Source organism: Sminthopsis crassicaudata, chromosome 2 (assembly GCF_048593235.1).
Source record: "Sminthopsis crassicaudata isolate SCR6 chromosome 2, ASM4859323v1, whole genome shotgun sequence".
NCBI classification, from domain to species: domain Eukaryota; kingdom Metazoa; phylum Chordata; class Mammalia; order Dasyuromorphia; family Dasyuridae; genus Sminthopsis; species Sminthopsis crassicaudata.
In genome coordinates this window covers 33,259,734-33,286,787 of record NC_133618.1, presented here as the reverse complement: position 1 = coordinate 33,286,787, position 27,054 = coordinate 33,259,734, and the positions used below count along the sequence as shown (strand labels likewise).

Genomic DNA, 27,054 nt, shown 5'->3' with positions numbered 1-27,054 from the left:
GACGGGATCAGCTCAGGGTCACGCACTGGATTGGTAGCAACCAAGACCCATCTTCTGGGCCACCCCAGTCCCACACTCTTTCTCTTCCATTTATTACAATACCCCGATTACCCATTATGGCCCTGGTCCAAACAGACTGGCCTTCTTTCTGTTCCTTAAATTTCCAGTCCAGAAATCTTTGCAATGGCTCTCCTCCAAGCATCCGACACCCTTCCTAGTCCTTGCCTCTTCTTAGACTCTTGTTATTTTTAAGGCTCTGCTGAAGCACCTTCTTCTATAGCTTTCCTGATCCCCTTCCCCTACCAGCTGTTCTGCCTTCATCTTCACTTCCCTCCTCCCCCAATTACCTGTCTTTTATTTTTTATCTACCTGTAGAATGAAAAATCCTTGAGGATAGTTTCCCTTTTGTATCTGAACTCTCAGAACTTAATGAAGTGCCCAAACAAAAGTAGGCATTTTATATTTATTTCCTTCTCCTCCTACTGTGTGTACAGAGGCAGAGCTATATAGCAGATAGAGAGCTGGACTTGCCACCAAGAAGTTCTGGGTTCAAATCCAGTCCCTGAAATAAATAGGCTGTGTGACTGTGGGCCAGTAAGTCACTGAAATTCTCAAAATTTTCAACGTATGTTGTATGAGGCTGCCCTCATGGGGTTTATCATCTATTAGATAATTTATTAGACAATAGATATGCTATTATAATAAACAGTAGAAGATAGCACATGCATCTATAGCTAACTATAATCAATCAATAGGACAAAAAACCAAAGAAAAATGCTTTGGGGAAGCAGTGGAGAACTATTGAAGGAGCTGGAGGTAAAGATTATAAATCAAATCCGGGATCAAGAAAGACTTTGAGTTGAGCCTTAAAGCCTGAGTGGGTATTCAAAAGGCAAGGCAGGGGAGGGAATTTCTGGCAGGAACAGACTAAGCCATGAAGGTGAGAAAGCCCAGTTTGACTGGTCCAAAAAGGGTGGGGTGAAAAGGGGCAGCCTGCAAAGGGAGAATGGCTTCAGACTGGGGAGAGTCTTGGAGCTCCAACAAAAGCATGTGCCCTCTCCCCCTCTCTGGGCATCTGTTTAATTGAACTATGAGGAGGATTAGACTTCAAGAGTGAGGGTGATGAACTTGGAATCTGCAAGACCTGAGTTCAGATCCTACCTCAAACAAAGACTTTGGGCAAATAGCCTAACTGCTCTGTGTTCCTTCTCTGAAAAAAAAAGGACTGGATTCAAATGTCCAATCTAAGATGCACGTATGATCCTGTAGCTAACTTAATCCTTCCCTAATTCTAAATCAGGGAGTCCAGTGACTTCAGATCTCTTTTTACCCCTCTTATACTCAGCACCCTCTGTCTGAGCTGAAAAGGACCTCATAGCTCACTAAGAACCACTGTTCTTTTTACAAATGGGAAAACAGAGGCCCTGAAGTAGAGTGATTTGGCTAAGAACACACAGATAATAAGCTGCAAAGCCAAGGTCTGAACTCAAATCTCAGGACTCAGCTCAGGAAATTTCACTCTTTTCCACTTTCCCAAAGCGCCCATCTAAATACTATATCCATTCAAGTGGAGAGGCTGTGTGGTCCAATGGGGAGACTGCATAACCCCTATAAAAGGACAAGGCTAGGAATCAGAGGACCACATAATCTCTTGGACCTCTTTCCAGCTTTCAGTCTTATGACCCTCAATATAAGCTATGTAAGAGTTCTCAGAATCAGCCCCCCCAGGGGGCAGATGGACATGTGCCCAGAGGCCTGGGAGGGTACTAACTCATGGGGCATGTTTATTTTTCATGTGGGGATAGGGAAGGATTAGCAGGGACCTGAGCCCTTGGAAACTCTGCCTCAGGGCCTGGCTTCCTAGGGAAATTCCTCCTGGCAGTCAGGAGCCATTCCAAAGAGAGCAGCAGCTCTGGGAAGCCCCAACTCCTCTCCCCACTCCCTCGTGGGGGCCCTTGTTTTTTCTTTTTCTGTGGTTTGATTATACATATTAGTTTTAAGGGGTCACTTTTACTCTGGTTGGAAAAGGGGGGAAGGGCAAAATAGCCAGAGAGACATAGAAGGAAAAGGAAGAGATCCTGTTTTATTCACTGGAATTCATTAACAACTCTAATTAAACTCTAAATCGTTATTAAACAAGCTGCAAGGGTTGTATCGTGCTCAATATGAAGTTTTCAACAAGTGATTTAATTTTTCTTTTAAAATAAGACGCTCCAACTTGAGGATGCTCCATGAGATCTGACTGATCCAATGTGGCCTCCATAGGGTGGCCACCATGCTTCTGGGAATACAACTTGAGCTCACAGGAGGTTCTGAGTAGCTGGAGCATAGTCTTCTTGGCTTTCAATACTCTTCTAGTCAACAACAAAGAAAGCCCAGTCCCTTTCAAGGGAACTGCTGTCAGACTGGGTCTTTTCCAAGCCTGTTCTTGTGCAACTGATTTTCCTTCTGAACCCCCAAAACAGGAATTACTGTAGTTCTGCTGCCTTCTGCTTTCTGGCTTCTGCCCAGCATTCCAGCCTGTCAAAATCATTTGGGTTCAGGGAATTAAAAAATCCCACATCCACGGGCAGCAGTGGATAGAGATCAGTCCTGGAGTTGGGAGGACCTGAGTTCAAATACAGCCTCAGACACTTACCAGTTGGGTGACCCTGGGCAAGTCTTTAACCTAAGTCTCAGTTTGCTTATCCGGGAAATGAATGGAAAAGGAAATGGTGAACCATTCCAGTGTCTTTGCCAAGAAAACCCCAAATGGGTCAAGAAGAGCCAAACATAATGGAATAAACATGGATTTATTATTAATTGGATTAATTTGCTATAACTTTTCCCCCCATGATCTCCTGTTTAATTATCGATCTATTTTCAATCCCCCCCCCCCCCAGGAGTAAAATCAAACTTATTTTCCTATAATTTCCAGACCCCTCCCCCCACCTCTTGCATGCTTTTGAAAATGGGAACATCTTTTCTCATCTCCCTTCAGACTTTCCAAACTATTTCTGTTTTCAGGGATGTCAAAGTTTGCTGCTAGCAATTCTGTGATCACACCCACAGGTTTTTCTAGGACCCTGGGTCTTCTTTAAAGCAATTACATAGTAGGTGCTGTCTTTCAAAGATCTTACCTATCATTGCTCTATTCCCTCAAAGTCAGGTTTATCCTACTCTTTGCTGTTATTGTATTGTTTCATCATGTCTAACTCTCTGTGACCCCATTTGGGTTTTTTGGGGGGCAAAGATACCAAAATGGTTTAGCTATTTTCTTCTCTCGCTCATTTTACTGGTGAGGAAACTGAGGCAAACAGAATGAAGTAACTTGCCCAGGATCACACAGTTCTAAGTGTCTAAAGCCAGGCTCCAGGGCCAGTTCATTATTCACCGAGCTGTCCCTAGATCCCATATTTCTAGATCCCATTTGTCCTTTCCACATGGAAAATCATTCTTGATGGAGAAGGTGGAAGTAAAATATTTTGCCTTTTTTTTGAATTCCCAGAACTTAGTGCAGTATTTTGCACATAGTAGGTGCTTAACAAATGTCTGACTTGCTGAAGGAGTTTTGTATTTCTTACTTTTAAACAATTGTCAGAATGCAACTCACTGAAAATGATGTCTAAGAGAAGTGAAAGCTGCAAGGCAGGACACATTGGTAGAAGGTGAGAGACTGTTCTCTTCCTTTGTCCACCCCCCAGGTTGAGACCCTCAAGTATAGAAATACAAAGTCCTCCAGCTTGCATTTCTTCCCTCACCCATAAAAAGTAACTTGGTGTATGTAGGACAGTGAGTCTTCATGGTGTGCTCTGTAGCTGATGTCTATGTGCACAACTTGGTCAATGGTGGGGGGGGGGATACCCTGTGAGTTGCTGTAGCTCCAAGTGAAGCTTTGATCATGGTCATTAATGGGGCAAGGCAAGGAACTTGGGTGTCTACAGGGAAGAGCTAGAGTTGGGTTATCAGGGACAATTTTGGGGATACCTGCCCACTCCGTACCAGTCATAAGAACATAGGATTATCTCAACTGAATCTGAACAATTATTCAATTGGGAACAAAATGGGAATTCACACTTAATAGGGAGTGCCACAGTTTTCAGAATGGTTTCACAAGGCATGGAGAGGAGAAACATAAAAAGAATGCTGTATTTTCAGTTAGTGGACTTGAGGTTACAGTCTGGTGTGAGAGTGTTAGTAACCCCATTTTACATTCAGGAAAACTGAGGCTGGGGGGAGTAACTTGCCCAAGGTTACCTAGTAAATGTAGAATATGAGAATAGAGCAGAGTATGGGAATAGGCATGAGGGGTTTGGAGAAGATAGTCCATATAAATGCAGAGCACCAATGGCTCTGCCCTTTCCTCTTCTCTGGACTTAGGATAGATACATCCATCTGCTACTGCCTCCAAATCTCTTAGACAACAACTAGATTTCTCCATGTGTCCATTTATTTATCCGTTCATCTATTCATCTATACTATCTGCGCTAACTCCCTGGAGGGCCTCAGGATCAGTCAGAGTCAGGATCAGTCAGAGTCCTTGGTCTTTATGGGGAGAAGTGAAGGAGGCAGACAAGCCGCCACGCGGCTTGCCACAGATGAATCCTGGACTCTGGAGTCCGGAGCCTGATTCCTCTCTCCCCCTCGTCCTTCTGGAGAGCGACAGACTCTGACTCTCTCCCTCAGCCCTCCAGTCCTTGCAAGAAGCAAGATCTGAAGGCAGGGCTTCCCTTCTCCCAAGAGAGCCCTATGCTTCTGGGGCCCTATGGATAGAAGGAGAAAGGGGCGCCCTCAAGGTGAGACGCCGCCCGGCGCTGAGCCAGGAGGGCTCCTCCCACCCGGGACCTCTTAAACTTTCTGCACGGAGACCCCTTTTCGGGGGCGGAATTTTTACGTGCCCCCGGGGCATTGGGACAGATAAAAGGGGTACACAATCACATGTTTACAGACAATCATGATTTCACAAGTCCGCGTTCAGTTACGAGACCTTCTACGGGCTCCCACACCACAGTTTAAGAATCTGGCTCTAACCCCAAGCCCGGAGGCCCGGGGTTGGGTGACCTGGCCAGGGTCGCACGCCAGCGGCTGAGGGAGGAGGATCCGGTCCGGCCACACTGCGCTGCATCCCTGCCCACCCTGTCCTCCCCGAGAGCAGCCTGGAGAGCTGGAAAGGAGGATCTGTCCTCCAACGAGCATTTATCACCGGCGGGGCGTGCTGTGGGGAGTGGGCTAGAGAGGAGGGCAGACTTGGAGCCTCCCCTCCAGGCGCTCCCCACGTGGCGAAGCGAGAGGTTCCCGGTTCGAACCCCAGCTCGGGATCTTGGGCCAGTCCATTTCCGTAAAATGGGGGGGGGGTGTTTGGGGTCAGCTCGGGCTCCCGCCCCGCCGCCCGACTCGGGGCGGTTCACTCGGAGTTTACAAGACTCCCTTTGTCACGGAGGCCGCCAGCGGCGGCAGCGCGGAGCCATCAATCACGGCCCTAATTTGCCTGTGTCACACGGCCAGAGGAAAGCCAGCCGGGCTGGGCTTCCTCTCTCTGCTCCCCCCTCCTCCCCCCACCTCGTTTGATGGTGATTTCATCTAATTGGGCTCGCGGTAAATAAACGGCCGGAATGCGCGCTGCAATTAGCGAGCGGCTGGCAGGCCCATCCGACGGCGCCCACGTGGCTTGGGCCCGGCCGGACCCCGGAAGAGCCGCCGCTTCTTGGGGCTCCGGGCGGGGGGGGGGGGGGGGGAGAGGGGGAGAGTCCTGAAAGATGCGCGGGAAGGGCGGGTGGTAGCCCCAGGGGGAGAGCCTCCCAGCTGCCGCCCCTCACACACAGGCCAGCGCTCCGGGACAGCTCCCAGATGCCCCCCGCCCCCCATCCCGGATGGCTGGGCCCCGGATAATCGGGTGAATCCCCGAGAAAGCGAGAGGGCACGGTGGTGGAGGCGAGGAAAGAGGGGATTTGTGCCCGCGGGGAGCACGTGGGCAGGGGGGAGGCCTGAGCCCAGCTCTGGAACTGGAAGACACACAATCACCAAGCCCGGCCTGGTACAGATGAGGAAACTGAGGTCGGGGAAGGGATGGGCCTAAGGTCCCGGAGCTAATAAAAGGTGGAGGTCGGGACGAGAAGCCATCAGACCTTCTGACCCGGATGAGGCTTACATGCCCACAGAACGTCTCCCCGGTGAAAGTGAGGGCCGCTGGACAGCAGCCTGTGCCTTTCTTAGTCCCCAGCGCTTAGCGCAGTCCCAGCACATAGTAGGCCCTTCAAAGTGCTTGTTGAGTGACTGACTACGCTGCCTCCCTGGCCTTCAAAATCCCCCTCTCTCCTCCCCCAGGCTGGAGGTGGGAAAGCTCTGAGGAGCAAACTTTTCTAGAACTGTCACAAGGGAGAGGGATTAGACCCTTCCGCTTTGCCCGATGTCACAGCTACTCTGGGGGAGGTGTCACGAGGCTGTTCGAGATTCTGGCCATCCCAAAGCGCAAAGAACTAGCTGAGGAAATCCTTTTCCCTCTCAGCTGAGGCTTTGGGCAAAGGCTAAAGGACCATTTATTTGTTGGAGAGATCCCAGAGGGAATTGTGTTTTAAGACTGGAAGCCCTTTGAGGTCACTTCCAGTTCTGAGATCCTTAGAATCTAGCCCCAATTTTAAGGGCCCCTAATCCAAGTGAGGGGCATGGGATCCCCTATGTTCTCATCCATTCTGTCCTTGAAAAATGAAGTCGGCCATTCCTCTCTGTCTGCCAGCCTCATTCCAGTCAGGTCTCAGTGGGTAAAAATTTAAAAAATGCCTTCAGATACCGGCACCCTAAAGATCTTCTAGCCCAAACTCATTCTACAGATGAGGAAACCGAGGCTCAAAAGGAAGACATACAGTTTGTCACTCAGCGTCTGGCTAGTACTCCCCACAGCACAACAACCTGACAGAACCCTCATTAAAGAACATGGTGCTTTCATTACACAGCATCACATAGTCTAATTATCGGGTGTGATCCCTCCTTTACAGAGGGGAAAACTGAGGCCCCGTGTGTTAAGTTACACACTTAAACATTTAATGCTCCAGAGAGAGGACTCTCATTATAAGAACTACAGTCCCACCTAGAACACAGTCCCATGGATATGTAGGATCCACAGTTACCAATTTTTTCTTTTTCTTTTTCTTTCTTTTTTTTTTTTTTTTAAACATCCATTACCCAAAGAATCCCCTCCTTGGTGGTTGTCCTTCATTCTTGAAGATTATGCTAGAGTTAAATTACTGCGTGTCCGACTGTTGCTGATCGGACCAATAGGAGCTCGAGATGCTCTGCCATAGGTTGGACACAAATAGTCCCCATGAACTTTGTGCATCTTGCTTTTCTTTTGAGTTAATTCACCTCTATTTTGCTCATAAACACAGCACCTTCTTCTGATGAGGGCACACCATACTGGATGGTCTCCCATATCATACAATCAGTCCTAAAGTTCTTTAGAGTCTTGTATCACTTTTTCTGACTACCTTGTGAGCGCTTGCCATGTGTGAGTTCTCCATAAAGTATAATCTTTCTGGCAATCGTAGTGTCTCATGATGTCTACTATATGTGGATGGCCAGAGCCACTTTATTCCACATATCCCTCTCTTCTCCCAGGGCCTGGAGGGCTTAACCCTTTGATTTCCAGAGCTCCTGCGTACAGCTGCCCTTGACATTGTGGGCATACCTTCCTATGAAGACTTCCATCAAGCAGACCCTTGTAACTCATGAGCCAGCCTTCCTCTCTTCTCTCCCACAAGGTCATGATGAAACCATCTCCCATAACATCATGCAGAACCTACCTTCCTCTTCTTGGACCTGCCTTCCGCCTGCAGGGTCCGGGTACACTGTTCGACACATTCAGAGAAGCTCATGTTACTGTGGTCAGCACTGTAGTCCAGGTCAGCCAGCCTGGCCAGGGAAAGGATATAGTTACAGGCTATCCTCAGGATGGCCAGTTTGGACAACTTTTGACCATAAGAATAGCAGGGAACCTAGAAAGGACAACAGAAAACGTTTAGGGCGAGGGCTAGTGACAGATACAAGGCCGAGAGATACAGCTCGGGCGACAGTAGTGACTTGTGATCACGAGGGGGCCGTGGGAAGACAGAGACAACATTTTTGCATTGGTTACAATTTTAAAATCATCGAATCTGGGTCAGAAGGCCACATGGTACAGCTTCCTCATCCTATAGACGGGGAAAGTGGAACCTAAGAAATATGACTGGTCCCAGCAGAGCTGAGATTTGAATTCAAGTCAGTGTCTTTTTCCATGAAGACAAATAGAATGAAGAACAGTGGACGAAGCACCGTGACTCAGCTTCTCAGCAAGAGAAGTATGGCCATTTCTTAGATTCAGTGTATTCAACTAACTTTGATATTTGTTAAGTGCCTACTATGTCCTGGGATACAAATAAAGGCAAAAAACAGTCCTGGTACTCGAAAAGCTTACACTCTAATGGAAATGTACCATTGAATGAGCTGACGAGAACTCAGCAAGAAATTCTAGATAATTCTTAGGCAGGAGGGCTTCTTCGGACAGAGCGTCCTGGGGAAATGATTTGAAGACTTTAGAAAGAGTTTTTGACAGGTAATCCAAATGGAAGAGGATTTAGGTCACAAGAAGTCCAGTCATAGTCCATGCTGACCTGCAAGTATTGGAGTGTTATGCACAATTTTAGTTACCACGTTCTAAGGACATTAAGGGGAAGAAATGGCATCATGGGTAGAGAGCTGGCTGTGAAGACAGGCTATCCTGGGTAGGAGTCGTACTTTTGACATGTACCAGTTGTGTGACAATATCTGCTATAGCATTTACCTCATAGGGTTGTTATGAGGCTCAAATGACATAACAGATGGAAAAAACTCTGTATAATGTAAACTTTACAGTCTGGATGTTTTACAGCATTAAAGCATCAAACAAATATCAGTTATTTTTAATAAACTGGAAAATATCTGGAGAAAATTGATTAGGATAGTGAAGGATCTAGAAATCCCATCAGGGAAAAGTCCAATCAGTCAAAAGTCAGAAAGTATTAAGCACCTACAGAGACAAAAATAATAACAGTGCCAGCTTCCAAGGAGAATCATGTAGACAATTAAGTACAAAATATGAGGATAGGGGTTGTGATTTCAATGTTATAGGAAAAATACAAATAAGGGCATAGAGCATTGGACTTGAAGTTAAAAACATCTGGATTGAAATCGAGCCTTAGAAACTTATTAGTTGTGTGTTCATCTCTGTTTGCCTCAGTTTTCTCATCTGTAAAATGGCAGCACTAGCTCTCAGGATTGTGGTGAGGATCAAATGAGATAATATTTGTATAAAGCTCTTAGCATATAGTAGATACTATATCAATACTTCTTCCCTTTCCTTCTTCCCCTTGGAGATTAGAACCTTCTCTATAACTTTGAGACTTAGAATATGGCTAGAGCAATGAGAAATTCAGTGGATTTCCTGGGGTCACACAGTCAATATATGTTGAGGTGACACTTGAACTCAGGTGAAGATCAACCAGCTCTACCCACTACTCTGTGATATCTCCCTATGCAAAAAAACAAACACAAAGTAATTTTATAAGGCACTGATGTAGCTGGGGTGGCACTGGGAAGGGCGGTGTTTGAGCTAAGTTTTAAAGAAAAGCAGGCTTGGTTGAAGGTACTAGGGAGAGTCCAGTGAGCCAGGTACTATAGGCTTTTTACAAATCCCCATTTCACTTAGGCAAACAATTTAAATGACTTTTACATAGCTAGTAAGTGTCAAGGGTAGAATATGAAACCAGATTTCCTGGATTACAGGTCAGCACTCTATCACATTTCATTCTCTTTCCCACTCCTTAATTCTGTTGTCTTTCTTCTGTTGATTATTTCCTATTTATCCTGTACATATCTTGTTTGAACATAATAATATGCATGTTGTCTCTCCCATTGGATTATGGGCTTCTGTTGACTGGGACTATGTTCTGATGACTGGGACTATTTTTACAAATGAGGAAATTGAGGCTCAGAAAAAATCTGGATTTTTTTCTATGTTTCCCCTTTTTTAATCCCTGTGTCCACAAACAATATTGTAGACATGGACAGTTTTCCCTGATAATGCATGCTGTTATTATCATCATTAAAACCACTAGTTGACACATAAAAACTAAATGGCCCTCTAAAGAGAGCAGAGACTTTTCCCTTTCTTTGTATCTCCAAAGTATAACACAGTGCTTAATATACAATAGGCCTTTGATAAATGTTTATTGATTAAATAACTTCATAAATGAGATAACACATCTAAAGCAATCTTTAAAAGCCCTTGTATAAATGCTAGTTATCATCATCATTGTTAAAAGAGAGGCCTAGTTACCTCTCAGTCTAATACAATAAGGGATGGTGGGAGAAGCTAGGCTGGCCAAGGTACAGTCAAAACTTTGAATCTTCCACACAAAATACTTCTTCCCTAAAGAGGCACTCAGTGTACACTACCTCTGAGAAATCCCCGGGACCCTTTAAGGACTAACCTGGGACTCAGAGCACAGGAATTGGTCCAATGGCCTATCCTAGCTGCACAGAGATCCTGGCAAGTTAACAAAGGACATTTGTGTAATAGAGCTAGGTCCTAATTAGTTCCAATAAGGAATCCCCTGAAGTGATCCAATATATTTGACCTCACACCATTCAAACTTATAATTATGTAAAATGAGGCAACTGGTTCCAACCCAATATGCAGTGTGAATCTGAATAATGCAACTATTTCAAATCATCTCTTATTTCCACTAATCCAGACCAAGATATATTAAAAAGTGCCATAAAGTAGCATTTGAATTCCAACACTTGGTTTGCCAAGAACAAACAGTTGCTCGCTGAACAATTAGTCAATTTAGGACATTTAGATGGCACAGTGGCTAGAGTGTTAGGCCTGGAGTCAGGAGAATCGGAGTTCAGGAGAGCCTGAATTCAAATACAGCATCTGACACTTGATACTAGCTGTGTGACCCTGGGCAAGAACACCAATTGCCTTATCAAAAAAAAAAAAAACAAACAGAAGAATAACTAATCGTCTTGCTCCGAGCTCACTGTTTTGGGCAGTAATAGCTAACATTTATACAGTGCTTATTATTTATCAGAGACTATACTGAGAGAATTTTACAAATATTATCTTATTTGATGCTCACAACTCTGGAAGGTATTATCCCCTTTTATACATGAGGAAACAGACAAACAGGAGGTGATTGTGACTTAGTTACACCGCTAGTATGAAGCCAATTTTGAACACAAGTCTTCTAGCTCCTCTTCATGAATTCAAATCCAGCCTCAGACACCTATTAGCTGTGTGACCCGGGGCACATCCTTTAACACTGTTTCCTTCAATTTTTTCACCTGTAAAATGAGCTAGAGAAGGAAATGGCACTCCAGTATCTTTGCCAAGAAAACCTCAAGTGGGGCACAACTACAGCTGAAACTGAACAAATCAAAAACAATAAATGAATAAATACTCAAATATTTGCTGTGTGAATGGAGAGATGGATAGATGGAGAGGGTTTCATGTAAACAAAATTTACAATAAAGTCAATCAGTCACATATAATGATTAGTCAATTGTTAGTGTTACATAATAAATCAGCATTTTAAAATGGAGGTCACATAAATGACCATAATCTCATAATTTAAGATTGTAAAATACTGGAGTTGGGATTTTAGAGATTACTAAGTCCAAGCCACTGTTTTTGCAAGTGAGGAAATTGAACCTCAGAAAACAATCTGGATTTTTTCTATGTTTCCCCATTTTTAATCCCTGTGTCCACAAACAATATTGTAGACATGGACCGTTTTCCCTGATAATGTATGCTATTATTATCATCATTGAAACCACTGGTTGACATATAAAAACTAAATAGCCTAATTCGAGCTTCCCAAGAACCTTAGAACTAACTTTTATCAAATCTCAGAATCCTAGAGTTGGAAAGAACCTCAAAGGTCATTTTGTCCAACTCTTACCCAAAAGACATCCCTACTACTGTACCCAGCCTTTGCTTGAAGACCTCTAAAGAGAGAGGGAAGTTGCCACCTCTGAGATCAGTCCATTTCACCATTGGAAAGCTCTAATTTGTTGAAATTTCTTCCTGAAATCAAGCCCAACTTGGCCATTTTGCAACTTTTACCCACTATTCCTGGTTCTGCCCTTTGAGGCCAAATATAAGAAGACTAATCCTCCCTCCACATGAGCCCTTCAAATACAAGGATTTATTCTCCAGAATAAACATACCTAGTTCCCTCAACTGATCCTTTGGGTTAACTTGCCAATGGACACCATCCAGCTAATCAATGTCCTTCTTAAACACTTCTGAACTTAAACAGAACTGAACATAATGCTCTAAATGAGGGCAGAGTACAATGTTATCTATCACTTCTCTGTTCCTGGAATCTAGGTTTCTCTTAATATATCACCAACTTATATTAACTTTTTTGGTGGCCACATGACCTTGTGGATGCTTTGAGCTTTCAGTCCACCAAAGGCCCCAGCTCTCTTTCAGAACAACTGCTGCCTAACTATGCTTCTCTAAGTTATACTAGGGAAATTGACTTTTTGAGCCCATGGACAAGACTTGACATTTGTCAATCCTGAATTTCACTTTAGGAGAAAGCATTCCATGAATTATCTCGTTCCCTGCCCATTCCCTGATCCCCATCCTTTCTTCCCACTCTCTCCAACTGAAACTTCCTTGAACAAAGAGGTTGAAAAGGCTAAGGACAGAAGACAAATTTTATATGCTTTCGAAGCACATGTCATTATGTCTGTCTTGCCCAACTGATTCCCAAGTGTCCTCTTATGAATAGTTGAAAACCAAATTCCAGAGAATATTAGTTTGTATTTTAAATATACTAATCTAGTGGATGCGAAGTCACTTGTCAAGGTCACAGATGTCAAACAATTGAAGGTTCCTAGGAAGGGGAGTGCTGAGGAGATAGACTATTATAATGGAAGGTTGTGATTGGCGGATGAGCGTATGAGGAAAGGATCTTTCAGAACATCCAAATGGCTTCTGAGTCAACTCCAATGTCCCAATCATACTCCTGGTTGAGTAATTCTTCCCCTAAGTAAGCAGGGCCTGTTCCCTTTCACCCAGGCTCAGAGTACTTTTTGATACCAAGAATTTGGTACAGGAGGTTCCTAAAGGGAATCCAAACATTACTGAAATGAAGTCTCCTTTGGGACTGGCCTTTAGAATTAGCTTCCCAAGTACACACGCATATACACTCCCCACACACACCCCCACCCACCCCCACACCACCTCTACCTCATAGTTACACTTTGTGTTGTTTTTACCCTCGGTCAGAGTCATAGCTGAAAAGTCCCTTAGAGGACATCAAATCTAATCTTTCATTTTATACACAAGGAAACCAAGACCCAGAGATATTATGTGAATTGCCTCTCAGAATCAGAGATTTTCAGAGTTCAAAGGATCATAAATGTGGAGTTGAAGTTGGAGTTACTTAGTTCAACTGGCTCCTGTTATAGGTGAGGTGAAAGACTTGCCAAAGAACCGACCACTAGGAAGCAGGTACTCAAACTCAAATACTACTACATCACCTCCCTCCAGTAGAATGCAAGCTCCTTGAGGGCAGAAGTGGGTGATTTTCACTTTTATCTTTGAATCCCTAAAACTATCCCAGTGCTTGCAGCCCCCTGGTAGGCTTCCTAAATGGAATTAAAATCTAGGACAGGAAACTCCTCGAAGGCTCTAAGAAGCTGATTGCATGTGAGCCTCCAAATATTGCTCTGAGAAGGCGGTGCTGTAGTAATTCTCATCCCCATTGTATAGATGAAAAAGCCAAAGCTTGAAGAGGTGAGCTTTGGTCCTCCATGCCAGGTTTCCCAGCCAGGAAATGTCACCAGTGGGAAGGGAGTACAGCTCTTCCTGCCTAGAGGGCCAGCACCTTATCTCCTTATACCATACAGCCTCTCAGAAGGAGAACCCACCAGAAGTCAAAGGCGACTCCGGGACATTCCAAGGTCCCTGCTACCCCCCTCCCACCCAGGCCCATCCAAAAAAAGTTGGCAGAACAATGAGTTGAAGTTGTTCCCAGCAAGAATCCAGGGGAACATGGTGCTCCCCCCCCTCCCTGCTCCAAACTCCTTTATCAGCTCACACAAACAAACAAGGCGTGCTGCACAGGAAGGGTACCAGTCCCCGAGGCTGGGGGTGAGAAGCCACAGTGCTTCAGCCCCCAGCTCCATTCCCAAGGTCTCTGGGCCGGGCCGGGCCTCCGGGAGGGGAAGGCCTCAGTGAGGAGCTGAGAACCCTGTAGGATTCAGAGCCCAGCCCTGTGTCCAGATGGGCACAAGTGAAAGGTGAAGGCAGAAAGAAACGAGAGGAATGGGCACCAGGGAGGCGAGCTGGTCGGCAGCTCCTTGAGGCTGCTGGAAGGTGGCGATAGCAAGGGCAGCACTGTGAGAACCGGCCCTGTCTTATTGTTTTCTCTGGGAGGCTTGGCCCAAAGAATTTCCAGAAGGTTCATTTAAACATCCAGCTTTTTTTATTAGCCCTTGGCTCTGTGACAGCAATGTTCCCTGGGGCAAGACAAGTCAGATGCTCTCAGACTGGGGGTCTGGGCTGGCCGGTACCCTGGGGAGGAAGGGGGGGCAACAGGGGGAAGAAGCAGAAAGGGGTCTGGTGCATCAGGTGAGACTGGGCCAGCTGGCTGTCCGAGGGGAAGAGGGGGCTGGGAACTCCTGCCACAGTCCAGATCGGGAACTCCTGTTTGCCATTTGCTCTCACAACTTCTGCCTGGCTGTGGAAGAGCCGACTTTACAAGAGCATGGCTCCTCTTTGAAAAATATCTGATCCCTTTCATTCGCCCCTCCATCCCTTCCCCCCCACCCCCTGAGGAATCCGGTCTCAGGCTCTGGGGGGAGGATGAGGGAGGTTCCTTTGGATTCCTGACCAGGCCGGAATCCTTGCTGGGCCCTCCCTCCCTCCCCCCCACCAGCAGCTGTAGTCCTGAGAAATACCTCCTGGAAAAGCAGTGACCTCAACAAGAGGGACAGACAGTCTGCCTGAGCCTGTTCAACAGCATTATGGGTAGGGGAAACCCAGCTGCTTGGGGCACTCATTCTTAATGAGGGTAAGGGGCCCAAGAATCACCGATCCATTGGATGAGCATTCTGAAGCAGCTGGGGAGCACAAGGGAGGGAGAGTGTGTGGGATTTGAAGTCAGCAAGACCTGGATTCAAATCCTGCCTCAGACAATGAGTAGGTCTGAGATCTTAGCCAAGTCACATAATCTCTCTCAGCCTCAGTTTCCTCATGTGTAAAATGAGGATAATAATAGAACCTGACTCTCAGGGTTCTTGTGAGGGTCAAATGAACCTCACAGTACTACAGAAATGCCATTATTATTATTATTATTATTTATTATTATTATTATAAATTCTTTTACCAGTAAAACCAACTTGAAATAGACCTTGCCCTTTATGGAGCAGCCTGGCAGAATGAAAAGAGTCCTGAATTTAAAGGTAAAGCAATGGACTTTACTCTCCCCAAACTGCCTGTGTAATCTGGGATAAAAGACCTGTCCTTGGTCTCCTCATCTTCAGGATGAAGGCTTGGGCCTAGAACACAGCTCTGGCCGGTTTGTGGCTCTCTGGCTTTGGGCTTTCATAGTAGGTGACCCCCAGGTAAGCTGGCCCTCCACACTTCAGTCTAATCTGGATCTGGCTGCTGGACCCAGATGGCTGCCGAGGAGAGAGAGAGGCAGGTGACCTTGCCCAGCCTCCCTCACTGAAATCCAATGCACTCGCATGTCATGGCATCCCCTCCCTAATGTCATGGTCCTCTTTGAGAATGAGGGGCAAATAACAAACAACAATGATCTTGCCTCATGGAAAGACTGGTTCATCTCGATCAGCTCTCAGAGGGTCCTTTCTACTCTGACTCTCTGGCTCTGACAGTCCCTACATTGAGGGGTGGGAAGTGAAGGAAGGCCCAGGAGCCTCTGGAGCAGGGTGAGGAGCTGAACTATCTCCTAAGGGGGATCTGAGCTCTGGGACCTGGGATCAGGGGCTTCTCCCGGAGCTGGGTTGCATATAGGGTTCTCTCCTAATACGGTTCTCCTCCCTATGCTTGGTAACTATTTAAAATCCTTGCTAAGTTTCATTACTATTGGTGTGTCAGTATGTCCGTGTCTGTGTATACTTTAAAATTAGTCTTCTTGAGGCAGATGGGCCTGGGGAGTTGGTTCACAAGCACTGTGCTAAGCGCTGAGGATCAGGAGGATCCCGTCCTCAAGGAGCAAGTCTACATGCCCAAATTTCAGAAAAAATTGGAGAAGGCTCCAGCAGTGGGGTGGGAGCAGAGGAGGGCCCAGGAAAGGCCTTTTACAGGAAGTGCAGCCTGACCTAAGTCTTGAAGGAAGCCAGGAGCAAAGGGGAGGAGAGGCAGCATTCCGGCTCTGGGGGACGACCAGAGAAAGGCGTAATGTCAAGAGATAGAGTGTAGTGTTTGAGCAACGCAAGACCAGTGTCAGTGAGTAATAGAGTATATGGGGAATAAAGCAAGAAGATGGGAACACGTGTGTATTTTAAATGCTGATCAAGACTTTATATTGGATCCTAGAGGTCCCAGGGCCACTGAGGCTCATTGGTATGATCATGTTCTCATCTCTGCCCTGGAGGAATCCCTTGTCAACTAAATAAAGGATGGAATGGAGTGGGGAGACCAATTAGAGGCTGCTGCAAAGTCCAGACAACAGGTGGTAAGCAGTTAAACTGGGGAGTAGCGAGGGGAATGGACTATGGGAATGGACAGAAGGGGACATATGTGAGAGATGTTGTAAAGTCAGAAATGACAAGATTTGACAAGAGAGAGAGAGTGAGGATTCCAGATTGGAACTGAGGTTGCTCACTGGGGTGACTGGAAGGAAGGGAGTGACTTCAAAAATAATAAGAAAATTGGGAAGGGAAGAGGAATTGAGGGACAAAATAACCAGTTCCCCTTTGGACGTGGTGAGTGTAATATGTCAGTTAGAGATGGGAGGCTGGAGGTCAAGAGAGACAGGAGTTGCATATGTAGATAAGGGAATCATCTATATGGAGATGATCATTGAACTTATGGGAGTTGAGGAGATGGCCAAGTGGGAAAGGAGAGAGGGAGAAGGGACGGCCAGAATTAGTGGGTATGACATGTAGGAAAACCAGCACAGGACGACTGCAGGACAGTGTACAAATGGGATGAGAGCAACGTCATGGAAACCCAGAGAGAAGAGGCTTCTAAGACATCCCTGACCAATTATTTTCTGCTTGAAAGCTGGGGCTGCTTGAGAGGTTGGGTGTGGTTGTGTGATACTCATCCTCACTCCTTTCTCAGTTTCCCTTTTACAACCATTGCTGGGCCTTTGGGAGACATTGGTGGAAGCCAGTCTTTGGGAAGTAATGGTGGGAGCCGGACTTTAGGAGGTAAGGGTGGGAACCGGAGTTTAGGAGGTAATGGTGGGAGGCTCTTTGGGAAGTAATGGTGGGAGCCAGTCAGGGCTCTGGGAAGCCTCCAAGAAAGTAGCAAGAAGAAGCAGTAAAAGATGGAGGAGAATTGTAGGGATGGAATCCATGTGACCTCTGCCTCATGAGCACTATCTAACATACATCACAAAGAACCAGAGATGTGGTCTCTGTCAGAGAGGAGGTTTGGCCAGAAGGATCCAGAGACATTTTCAAGCCCAAACCCCTTGTCCAACCAACCAAGAGGCAGATGAACAAAGGGAGAGTGACTTGTCCAAGATCACACAGACTGGAAGTAACAGAAGCAAGATTAGAAGCAAGGTCTTTGATTGCAAATCCAGCATTCACAAGCTGTCTGGGGAGATGGAACAGCCACATACTAAATAAATATTTCCCAAGCAACACAGCAATAGATGGGGGGATGGAAGCGAGAAAATGAAGGGAGATAAAAGAAAAGGAGAGAGGAGAGAAGGAAGAGGAAAGGAGGGGAGGTTCCCATCCCAGGAGCCCCCTCCCTCTCAGTTCTTTACCTTGCCCCTCTGCCCTCCCAGTCCCCATCCCTGAAATACAATCTTTCCCAGGAGAGTCTGTAGCCCATGGCTCCAGGGCATGGCTCCAGCTGGGCATACGTGGTCTTAATCTGACAACCACGAAGGCTGTTGGCTGGGCATCTGGGCTGCTAAGTGTGCACTGATGGCTTTCCATCTGCCCCCCACCCTGCCCTGCTCTGCCCTGCTGGTGGTTTGTCTCAGTGTCTCTGTTTCTCTCTCTGTGTGTCTTTGTCTCTGTCTCTTTCTTTCTCTGTCTCTGTGTCTTTCTCTTTGCCTCTCTGTCTCTATCTCTCTATCTCTCTGTCCCTATCTTTCCATTTTTCTATCTCTCTGTCTCCGTTTCTGTTTCTCTGTCTCTCCATTTTCCTGTCTCTTTGACTGTCTGTCTTTGTATTTCTGTCTCTGTCTCTCTATGTCTGTCTCTGTGTGTGTGTGTGTGTGTCTCTATTTCTCTCTCAAGTCTTGAAATGGACTTCAAAGGCTACTTTGTACTAGAGAAAATGTCTCTATCAACCTTGACAAGTAGTCATCCAGTCTCCAACTTTTGAAGACCTCCAAAGACAGGGAACTCCTTCCCTCTTCGGCTCATTCCACTTACGAATGGCTCTGTTAGGAGGCCAGTTAGGAAGTGGACAGAATTCTGGACTTGGAATCAGTCTTCCTGAGTTCAAATGTGGTCTCAGACACTTACTAGCTGGGTGATCCTGGACAAGTCACTTCGCCTTATTTGCCTGGCTTTCCTCATCTGCAAAATGAGCTGGAGAAAGAAATGGCAAACCACTCCAGTATCTCTGCCATGAAAACCCCAAGAGACTTGGACATGACTGAACTAGAACAGTTGTCAGAAGACGTTTTTCCCCTTAATTGAGCACACCTGTTGCTCTGAGTTTTCTGTCCACAAGAACGAAACAAATGTAACCCCCTCTTCTGAATAAGAGCTCTTCGATTCCATGAACATATTGATCATTCCCCCCCACCCTGCCTCCTCCCTTCTCCAGGCTAAACATCCACAGATCTTTTGACCCAATCTCAAATGGCATGATTCTGAGGCCCTACAACTGCCCCCCTCCTCTGGAGCCTCTCCAACTAGCTTATCAAAGTCCCAGAACTGTACACAATTCTCTAGGGCAGAGTTCAATGGTACTATTATCTCCCTAGTTCTGTGAACTGTAGCTTTCTTAATTTGACCTAATATCACATTAGCTTCCGTGGATGCCACAGGACACTGTTGTTGGAGAACCATTTGAGGATAAACTGTTACTGAGATCATTCTTCTTATGAAGTTGATTTTTTGAACCCAAGTGCAAAAATTTACATTTATCTCTATTAATGATCATGTTATTCAATATTTAAGAGTTAATCATTATTAAATGATCATTAATTATGTTATCTAGCATTAATAATGAGATGACAGGGGCAGCTAGGTGGCGCAGTGGATAGAGCACCAGCCTTGAATTCAGGAGGACCCGAGTTCGGATCTGGTCTCAGACACTTAACACTTCCTAGCTGTGTGACCCTGGGCAAGTCACTTAACCCCTGCCTCAAGAAAAAAAAAAAAAAAGAATAATGAGATCACATACTTTTTACAGGGGCTCTGGATATGGAGATATTGGGAGAAAAGAAGAGCTCTCTCATAACCTTTTAAATGACAACTAGTAATTCAGTTCAACAAGTTTGAGCACCTACTTTGTATGGAGCTGTGAGTCCCAAGGGAGGTACAAAGATGAAGGATGAAAAGAATTACAACTCCACTCTCAAGTCTCCTGGGAGAAAGGGTAAGAAGTGAACACAAATAATGTGCTAATACAAGGTAACAAAGTATTTAGTAGGATGGACTGACAGGCAGGTATTGAGTTTTCCCCTGCTGGATGACTTCAGGCAAAGACATAACAAACAGCCACCTATCTGGGATGCTGTTGAAGGAATCTTTTGCAGATCTAAATTCAACTGGACTAGAAGAATTCTTTGATCCCTTTCCACTCCAAGATTCTGTGATTCACTAAGGCAGGAGTTCATAATCAGGGATCCAACTTTTTCCCCCCTTTTTTCCATTATCATTAGTTTCCTTTGCAGTCCTATGTATTTTATGCATTAAAAAACCCTACTCTAACAAGTGGGTCCATTGGCTTTACTAGTCACAGAAAAGGTTAAGAACACCCTATCCCACTCACACCCAAAGAGAGGTCATACCGCCTGGCCTGAAGAAACATTCAAGGAGGGAGGCCCTATTGCTCGGATACATTCCTTATTCTCATTCATCAACTTGACTGAACAAAAAGTCAGGTTTTCATTGCATTGAACTTGGGGTTAGAAGCCATCCATGGGTTCAAGTCACTGTCCTAGAAAAGAGTGAGGGGTCCCCTTACCTGATTCTCTAGAGCAGGGGTTCTCAAACTACGGCCCTCGGGCCAGATGTGACCCACTGAGGACATTTATACAGCCCACCGGGTTATGGCAAATGAGCTGAGGGGCGGAGACAGAGTGTGAGGTTTTGTTTTTACTATAGTCCGGCCCTCCAACAGTCTGAAGGACAGTGAACTGGCTACCTGTTTAAAAAGTTTGAGGACCCCTGCTCTAGATGTTTAAGGGGGGGACCAATAACAAATGTTTGGAAAATGAGAAACAATTGCCCTACATAAACATCAGAGCAAGGCTTGGGTGTCAAGGCACCACTGAGCTGGAAGGAAACTTCGAGGAGATCTAGTCCAATCCAGACCCTTGCGAGAATCATCTACGGTACTCTGGCCAGTTGCCATCCAACCATTATTTGAAGGATTCCAGCCAGGACGGACGCACCACCTTCTGCGAAGCAGCTGATTCTACTTTTGGACAGCTCTCATTGTCAGGATTAAAATGTAAGTGAGAGCTTTGAAATATATAAGGGAAGGCAAAGGGGTTTCCCCAGGAATGACAGTGATTATGTTTAATGTGCAAAACCTCCCCCTTAATGGAAGGAGAGAGGATAAAAGGGATCTGATAAACCAAGACAGAGAAAGTAAAGGACCAAGACATGGATGCTGGAGAGCAGGGGATGCTGTATAAACCAAATGGGTTAATGAGAGAGTATATGTTTAAGGAAAGGGACAAATGTAAAAAGAGCTGGCTGAGGTTTGTCCGCAAGGGCCTGTGTTCAAACTGTCTCTCATGTGATGACAAGGAAAGAAGAAAAGACTAGCCAGGAACAGTCTACTGCAGCTGGCCACTATGTGTGTGTGTGTGTGTGTGTGTGTGTGTGTGTGTGTGTGTGTGGCCCAGGACATCTGGGTAGGGGTAACTCATCCAATTTAACTCCAACACAGGGTATGTACAGAAGAGGGTGGGGATCACTGAAAAAGTTATAGGTTGGGACTCTGGGGACCTGGAGACGTTGTCCAAAAAAAAAAATGTGTTCACATTCTGCCTTCAACACTTCCTAGCTATGTGGCCCCAGAAAGAACAGTGATTTAACTCCTCCACTCTTTGGTTTCTTCACCTGCCAAATGGCCACAAGAATACAGGTGCTTCTTGAGATGTCTGTGACAATGTATATATGAGATGTCATAATGACAATGTATATATAAATAGCTCTATAACTCTTAAAGTCCTATAAAAATATCAGTTGTCATCCTCATCACCATCTTTATCATCATCATCATCATCACCAAGATCATCACCTTCATCATCATCATCATCACCACCACCATCACCATCATCATCACCATCACCATCATCAGTCTTGGCTTTTCTATTGATTTGATCGCTGTGTGACCATCGCCATGAATTTTGGGCGCTTCTCTACAGGTTTTAGGTTCCTCCTCTTTAAACTCAGACATCTGGTTTTGGGAAAGTACTGGTACTTTGGAAAGTACTCTAGTTTCCTAATCAGACCTAAATTGTAATCCCATCTCCATCACTTACTTCCCATATAACCTTAGGGTAGGAAGGTCACTGACCTCATTTTTGTCATCTACAGATGAGAATAATCCCAGGGCCTTTGCCAACTGTAAAATCCCATGATGCTCTGGTCCCCTCACTCCCCTTGCTGAGGCCTTGGGGATCCCCTACAGGCTGGAAAAGGAGAACTTTTCCTTTAATAAACCTTTAATGGGGAAGGGAGGATGGAGTGGGGAGGGGGTGAGAGCTGCTCTGCTCCTTTGCAAGAGAGAGAAACCCTGAGCTTGCCAATTTCATTTCCAAACATGGATTGTTAGTAAATCCCCCAGGTCTGGAGGAAGCCTGATGGAGCTGATAAAGTTGGGTCTGTGGAAAGAGCGTGGGCCAGGATTCCAAAGACCTGGAATATAAATATGGCTCCACTGCTGAATTATCTCATGACCTTAAACAGCCCACTTTGTTTCCTGAGGCTCAATTTTTCCATCCAGTAAAATGGGTCTAATTATACTTTCTTTGGATGACCTCACAGACACAGTAGAAGGAATAAATGGATGGAAAGAGCTTTTAAAAGATTTAAATCAGTCACCATGTTCTGTGGACTCCAGCTCTGAAATTTCTTTCCATCTGTCCCTTCTGTTTATATGATATTATATATGTGTGTATACATACATATATACACACATAGAATATAAGCTTTTTGAGGGCAAGGATTATTTAATTTTTGTCATTGTTCTCCTTGTGCCTAGCATAGCTCCTAGCATACAGTAGGTGTTTAATAAATACTTGTTGAATTGAGCTGAATCCAACATTGGATTGAGGTTAACAAGATTATTACTACTAATAAAAGCTGCCATTTGTATAAGCACTTCAGAGTTTGCCACATGTTTTACATGTACCACATTCCTGGATCTTTTCCATCTTCAGTGTCACCAGCCTGTAAAGGGCTTATTGCCTCTTGCCTAGCCTGTTGCAAATGCCTTTGACCAGACCTTTCCCCAGCTCCGTGACCTCTAGTCCCTCCCCCTTCCTTTATCTAGCTTTCACAGGAAGCTGCCAGAGTTGTGTTTCTGGTACCCAATTCTGATCACATCAGTCCACTGCTAATATATATATATATATATATATATATATATATATATATATATATATATATATATATATATATATATTAGGCAAGTCACTTAACCTATTTGCCTCAATTTCCTCAACTGTAAAATAGGGATAATAACAGGCCTGCCTCACAGAGTTGTTGTAAGGCTCAAATGAGATAATATGTGTAAAGGGCTTAGCCTAGCACAGTACCTGGTGCATAGTAGGTGCTATATAAATGCTTATTTCCTTGACCTGGAATGCCCTCCCACATCTCCAGCTGCTGAAATCCCACTCAATCTTTGAGGCAGACTGAGCTTGTACCTCCTTTAGAAAGTCCTTTCCTGTTTCCCTACACCCCTGCTTCCCTGTAAGTGACCCTCATCCCACTTTGGTCCCACCTCTCTTACCTACTTATCCAGCTCTGCCATGTATTTTATTCATGCAGGAACCTTAGCAATTCTACTAAGATTACACGTGAGAGAGCACCCATTGGGAAGAGTGAACCCCATTTCCCAATGCAGCTCTGTACCTTGTAGTCTCAGAGAGCTGCCTCAAGGAGGGGTGTCTGACTCATGGCAGGGCAGCAGCACAGCTATCAGTAATCCTCCCAAATTAAAATGGAAGAGGGAAATATTTAACAAAATAAAATACTGTGAGATATAGATAATGTCAATATGTGGTTTTCTAAGTCAATATGCCCACAGGGATCCTTATGTATACCATTTTAGTAGCCCCCTTTTTTATTCGAATTTCACTTCACTGGCCTTGCATTCAGAGAGAGCTATAGAATTAAGCTGGCTGGAGACATTCTGACAGGAAAAGATTCAAGACTTTGAAGGACACAATATAGGATCTGGACTTTAACTCCTGGCCGCATTTTGGGGGATGAAACTGAACTGAAAGGAAGGCTGTCTCCAGAAGCTCCCCAAGAAACCTGTCCCTAAGAGAATGACTACGATTTAGAGACATCAGAACTTGACACACTAAGAAATTATTATCTGCCCAAAATCAACACAATTAATATGTGTCAAAGTCAGAATTCAAACACTAGTCTTCCAGGTTTCCTCTGTCTGCTTCCTCCCTGTGAATGGGACCCTGCTTTATTTATCTCTAGCACCTAGCCCAGTACATTGAACATACTAGGTTCTTTTAAAGTGTTAGTGAATCAAGTAAAAGTGTTGTATACAATGTTGGAGAGTGCTCCTTTCAGAAATGGGGAAGCACAGGTATGGGATACTCTATTTGCTATCAGCTGATGTGTTGACTGAGTCATTTTTAAAAGTCTTTGTTCCAAAGGATGCCTCAGTGGCTAGATTCAGAAATGAATTTGACGTAAAAAAATAAATAGCATCACTAAAAAGAAGAGAAATGTTTACAAAGCACAGGATTTCAACCTGACAAAGTAGCAGCGTCATTGCCATCTGATGTCCAAGCCCAGGACGTTCCCATTGGAGACCGATGGAATGCTGCAGGATCCCCTCCCCACCCACCAACAGAAAGGACATCGGGGGCCCCCCGGGGGGGGGCAGTGCCAAAGGGAACTCTGCCTGGTGGCTGGCCTGGCCATCACAGGGGAGCTGCTTGGGGATGAGCTATCCTTAGTTCACCTTCCCAGGAATAAAAAAATTATTTTCTCAATACGTTTTTTAAAACTCTCCTCTTCCCTCTGCTGCCCCCACCCTTAAAATGATCATTTTAGTTCAGAAGTAACGTCATTCCAGGACCTTTCTCCCAAGAGGTGTGTACTGCTGAGCCTTAAACTGGAAGGGGGCTAAGAAATCACCAACCAACCCCCTGATTCTAGAGACTGAGACTGAGAGATGAAGGGGCTTGCTTACTAAGTGCATATAGCCACTCAGTAGCAGAGAGAAAATAAGAAGTCAGATGTCCTGTCTCTCCCAAACTATAATATCTCTAATGTATCTCTGTCCAGTCTCCCAGATTTATATTCTCCTCATGGCAAAAAGCAAAGTGTACAAAGAGAAAGAATACTAGTAAAATGTAAGCAGTTAGGCGTGAACCTCCCCTCCCCCCACTAGAGTATTGAATCTAATTTGCAAGGCCTGAGTTCAAACTGCCTCAGACACTCACTAGCCAAGTCGATTAATAGTGGTCTGCCTCAGTTTCCTCATCTGTCAAATACCTCACAGGGTTGTTGTGGGGATCAGATGAGGTAGCGTTTGTAAGGTGCTTTGCAAATCCTTAAGTGAGATATAAATGCTAGCAAATAAATTGGAAAGATCTTATTGCTGCAAAGCAAATTTATTTAGGAAATGCCAATGCAAAATAAAGTGCCCAGGGGGCAGCTGGGTGGTGCAGTGGGTAGAGCACCAGCCTTGAAGTCAGGAGGATCCAAGTTCAAATCTGGATCAGATACTTAACATTTCCTAGCTGTGGGACCCTGGGGAATCTCAGCAAAATAATAATAATAATAATAAATATTAAATAATAAAGTGCTATTTGGGAGTCAGAAAGTAGAGTAGTAGTAGTAGAGGTAACAGTAGTGGGAGGAGGAGGAGTGGCGGTGGTAGTTGGAGCACCAATAGTAGTGATGTTAGTACTAGTAGTAATAGCCTCAAGGTCAGAGTTTGCATGAAGCTGGTAATTCAGCAATGAAGGATGGAGAGGAGCCCAGTGCTCCAGTTTGGCTCCCCCCCAGGTCACTGGCACTGTTTCTCCTAAAAGGGCAGGAGAGGGTTTCTTGGTCCCTGACTTCTTCCTGATTCCTGAGTGTCCCCCAAAATACCATCACTTGTGATATTGAGCGCCCCAGATGCAGATAGTGGGAGCCTCGGGATGGAGGAGTCCCTTCAGAGAGACGGAGGGAAGTTCTCTACTTTTAGAGGGGTGACTTCTTGGCTCTGGCATGGGGGGGATGGAGAAGGAGAAGGATTGTCCCCCCAGTCCTTCCCCAGCGTACTAATCCAGCAGTCCCGCTGTAAACGGAGAAGAGCGTGCATTTTCCAGGCAAGTGAAGGGCAGCCTTCCCTCTTTCTCCAGTCGCCCCACTTCCTAATCTCTCTGCTTCTTCCTGGCTTCGAGTTCCAGCCCCGACCAGCCGCACATGGCAGGCTGCAGCCGGGGAGTGGGGGACAGTGCTGCCCACTCAGACCTGGGATGGGGCTCCAGGCAGCCTTGCCTTTTTCTTTATTCCTCCCCCTCTCCTCAACCCAAGGGAGCGCTCTTGAAGACAGGAATTTTCAGCTGCCAGGAAAGTGAAATATGAGGTCTAAAGTCAGGAGGCACCAAATTGCCCAGTCATAGGAATCTGTCTTTCTCTCCAGCTGCAAAGCACTTCGGTGGACAATGGCAGCCCTTGACCCCAGGAGCTATGACTCATCAGCAAGACCATCAACGTCAACACCATTTGTTCATGTAACGCAAATTGAGAAAGCACCTACTATGTGCCCAGAGACAGGAATAGGAGCCACAGAACCAAAAGAGAGGAAAAAAAAAAAGTTCTTGTCCTCAAGAAGCTTACATTCTGGGCAGTGGATAGAGCACCAGCCTTGAATTCAGGAGGACGGGAGTTCAAATACTAAACACTTCCTAGCTGTGTGACCCTGGGCAAGTCACTTAACCCCAGCCTCAGGAAAAAAAAAAAAAAAAGACAAATTCATCCTCATACGCTTAACCCTGGGTGACCCTGGGTGACCTTGTGTGACCCTGGGTGACCCCAGATAGCCTCAAAAAGCCACCACATTCTAATAGGGGGGAAGGGGGAAGAACCCAAGCATAAATTAAATTCAGACTAACGGGAGGGGGACAGTAGGAAATAATGGGGACTCGGGAAAGGGCTGTTGCTTGATTAGAGTCCGGAGGAGGTCTAAGGAGCAGGAAAGAGGAGACATTCCAGGCAAATCACCATCACCATCAAAGGGGCAAGCCCTTCCTCCCACTGGTGGGGGCAAAGGTCACTGCTCATCCCGGGCGCTCTTTCTTCCGTCCCCCTCCCCATCTCCAGGCGGAGAAGCAGAACCTCTTCTTAAAGCAGGACTGACCCCATGGATTGTGGGAGGGAAGGCTCGGAACTCCCACAGGCTGCCGGGGGCTCGAGGGGAGAGGAAGTACCTCTTCCCCCCAGCCC

The 27,054-nt window shown here is 45.6% G+C and overlaps 1 protein-coding gene across 1 annotated transcript in view; it reads right to left on the bottom strand.

Moving 5' to 3' along the window:
* Positions 1 to 27,054, bottom strand: part of ATOH8 (atonal bHLH transcription factor 8) — a 47,119-nt gene that overhangs the window by 18,189 nt on the left and 1,876 nt on the right. Inside the window, exon 2 of the mRNA XM_074285649.1 lies at positions 7,776 to 7,967. Within this exon, the coding sequence (XP_074141750.1) occupies positions 7,776 to 7,967 (192 nt within the window). The remainder of the gene's footprint in view (positions 1 to 7,775; positions 7,968 to 27,054) is intronic.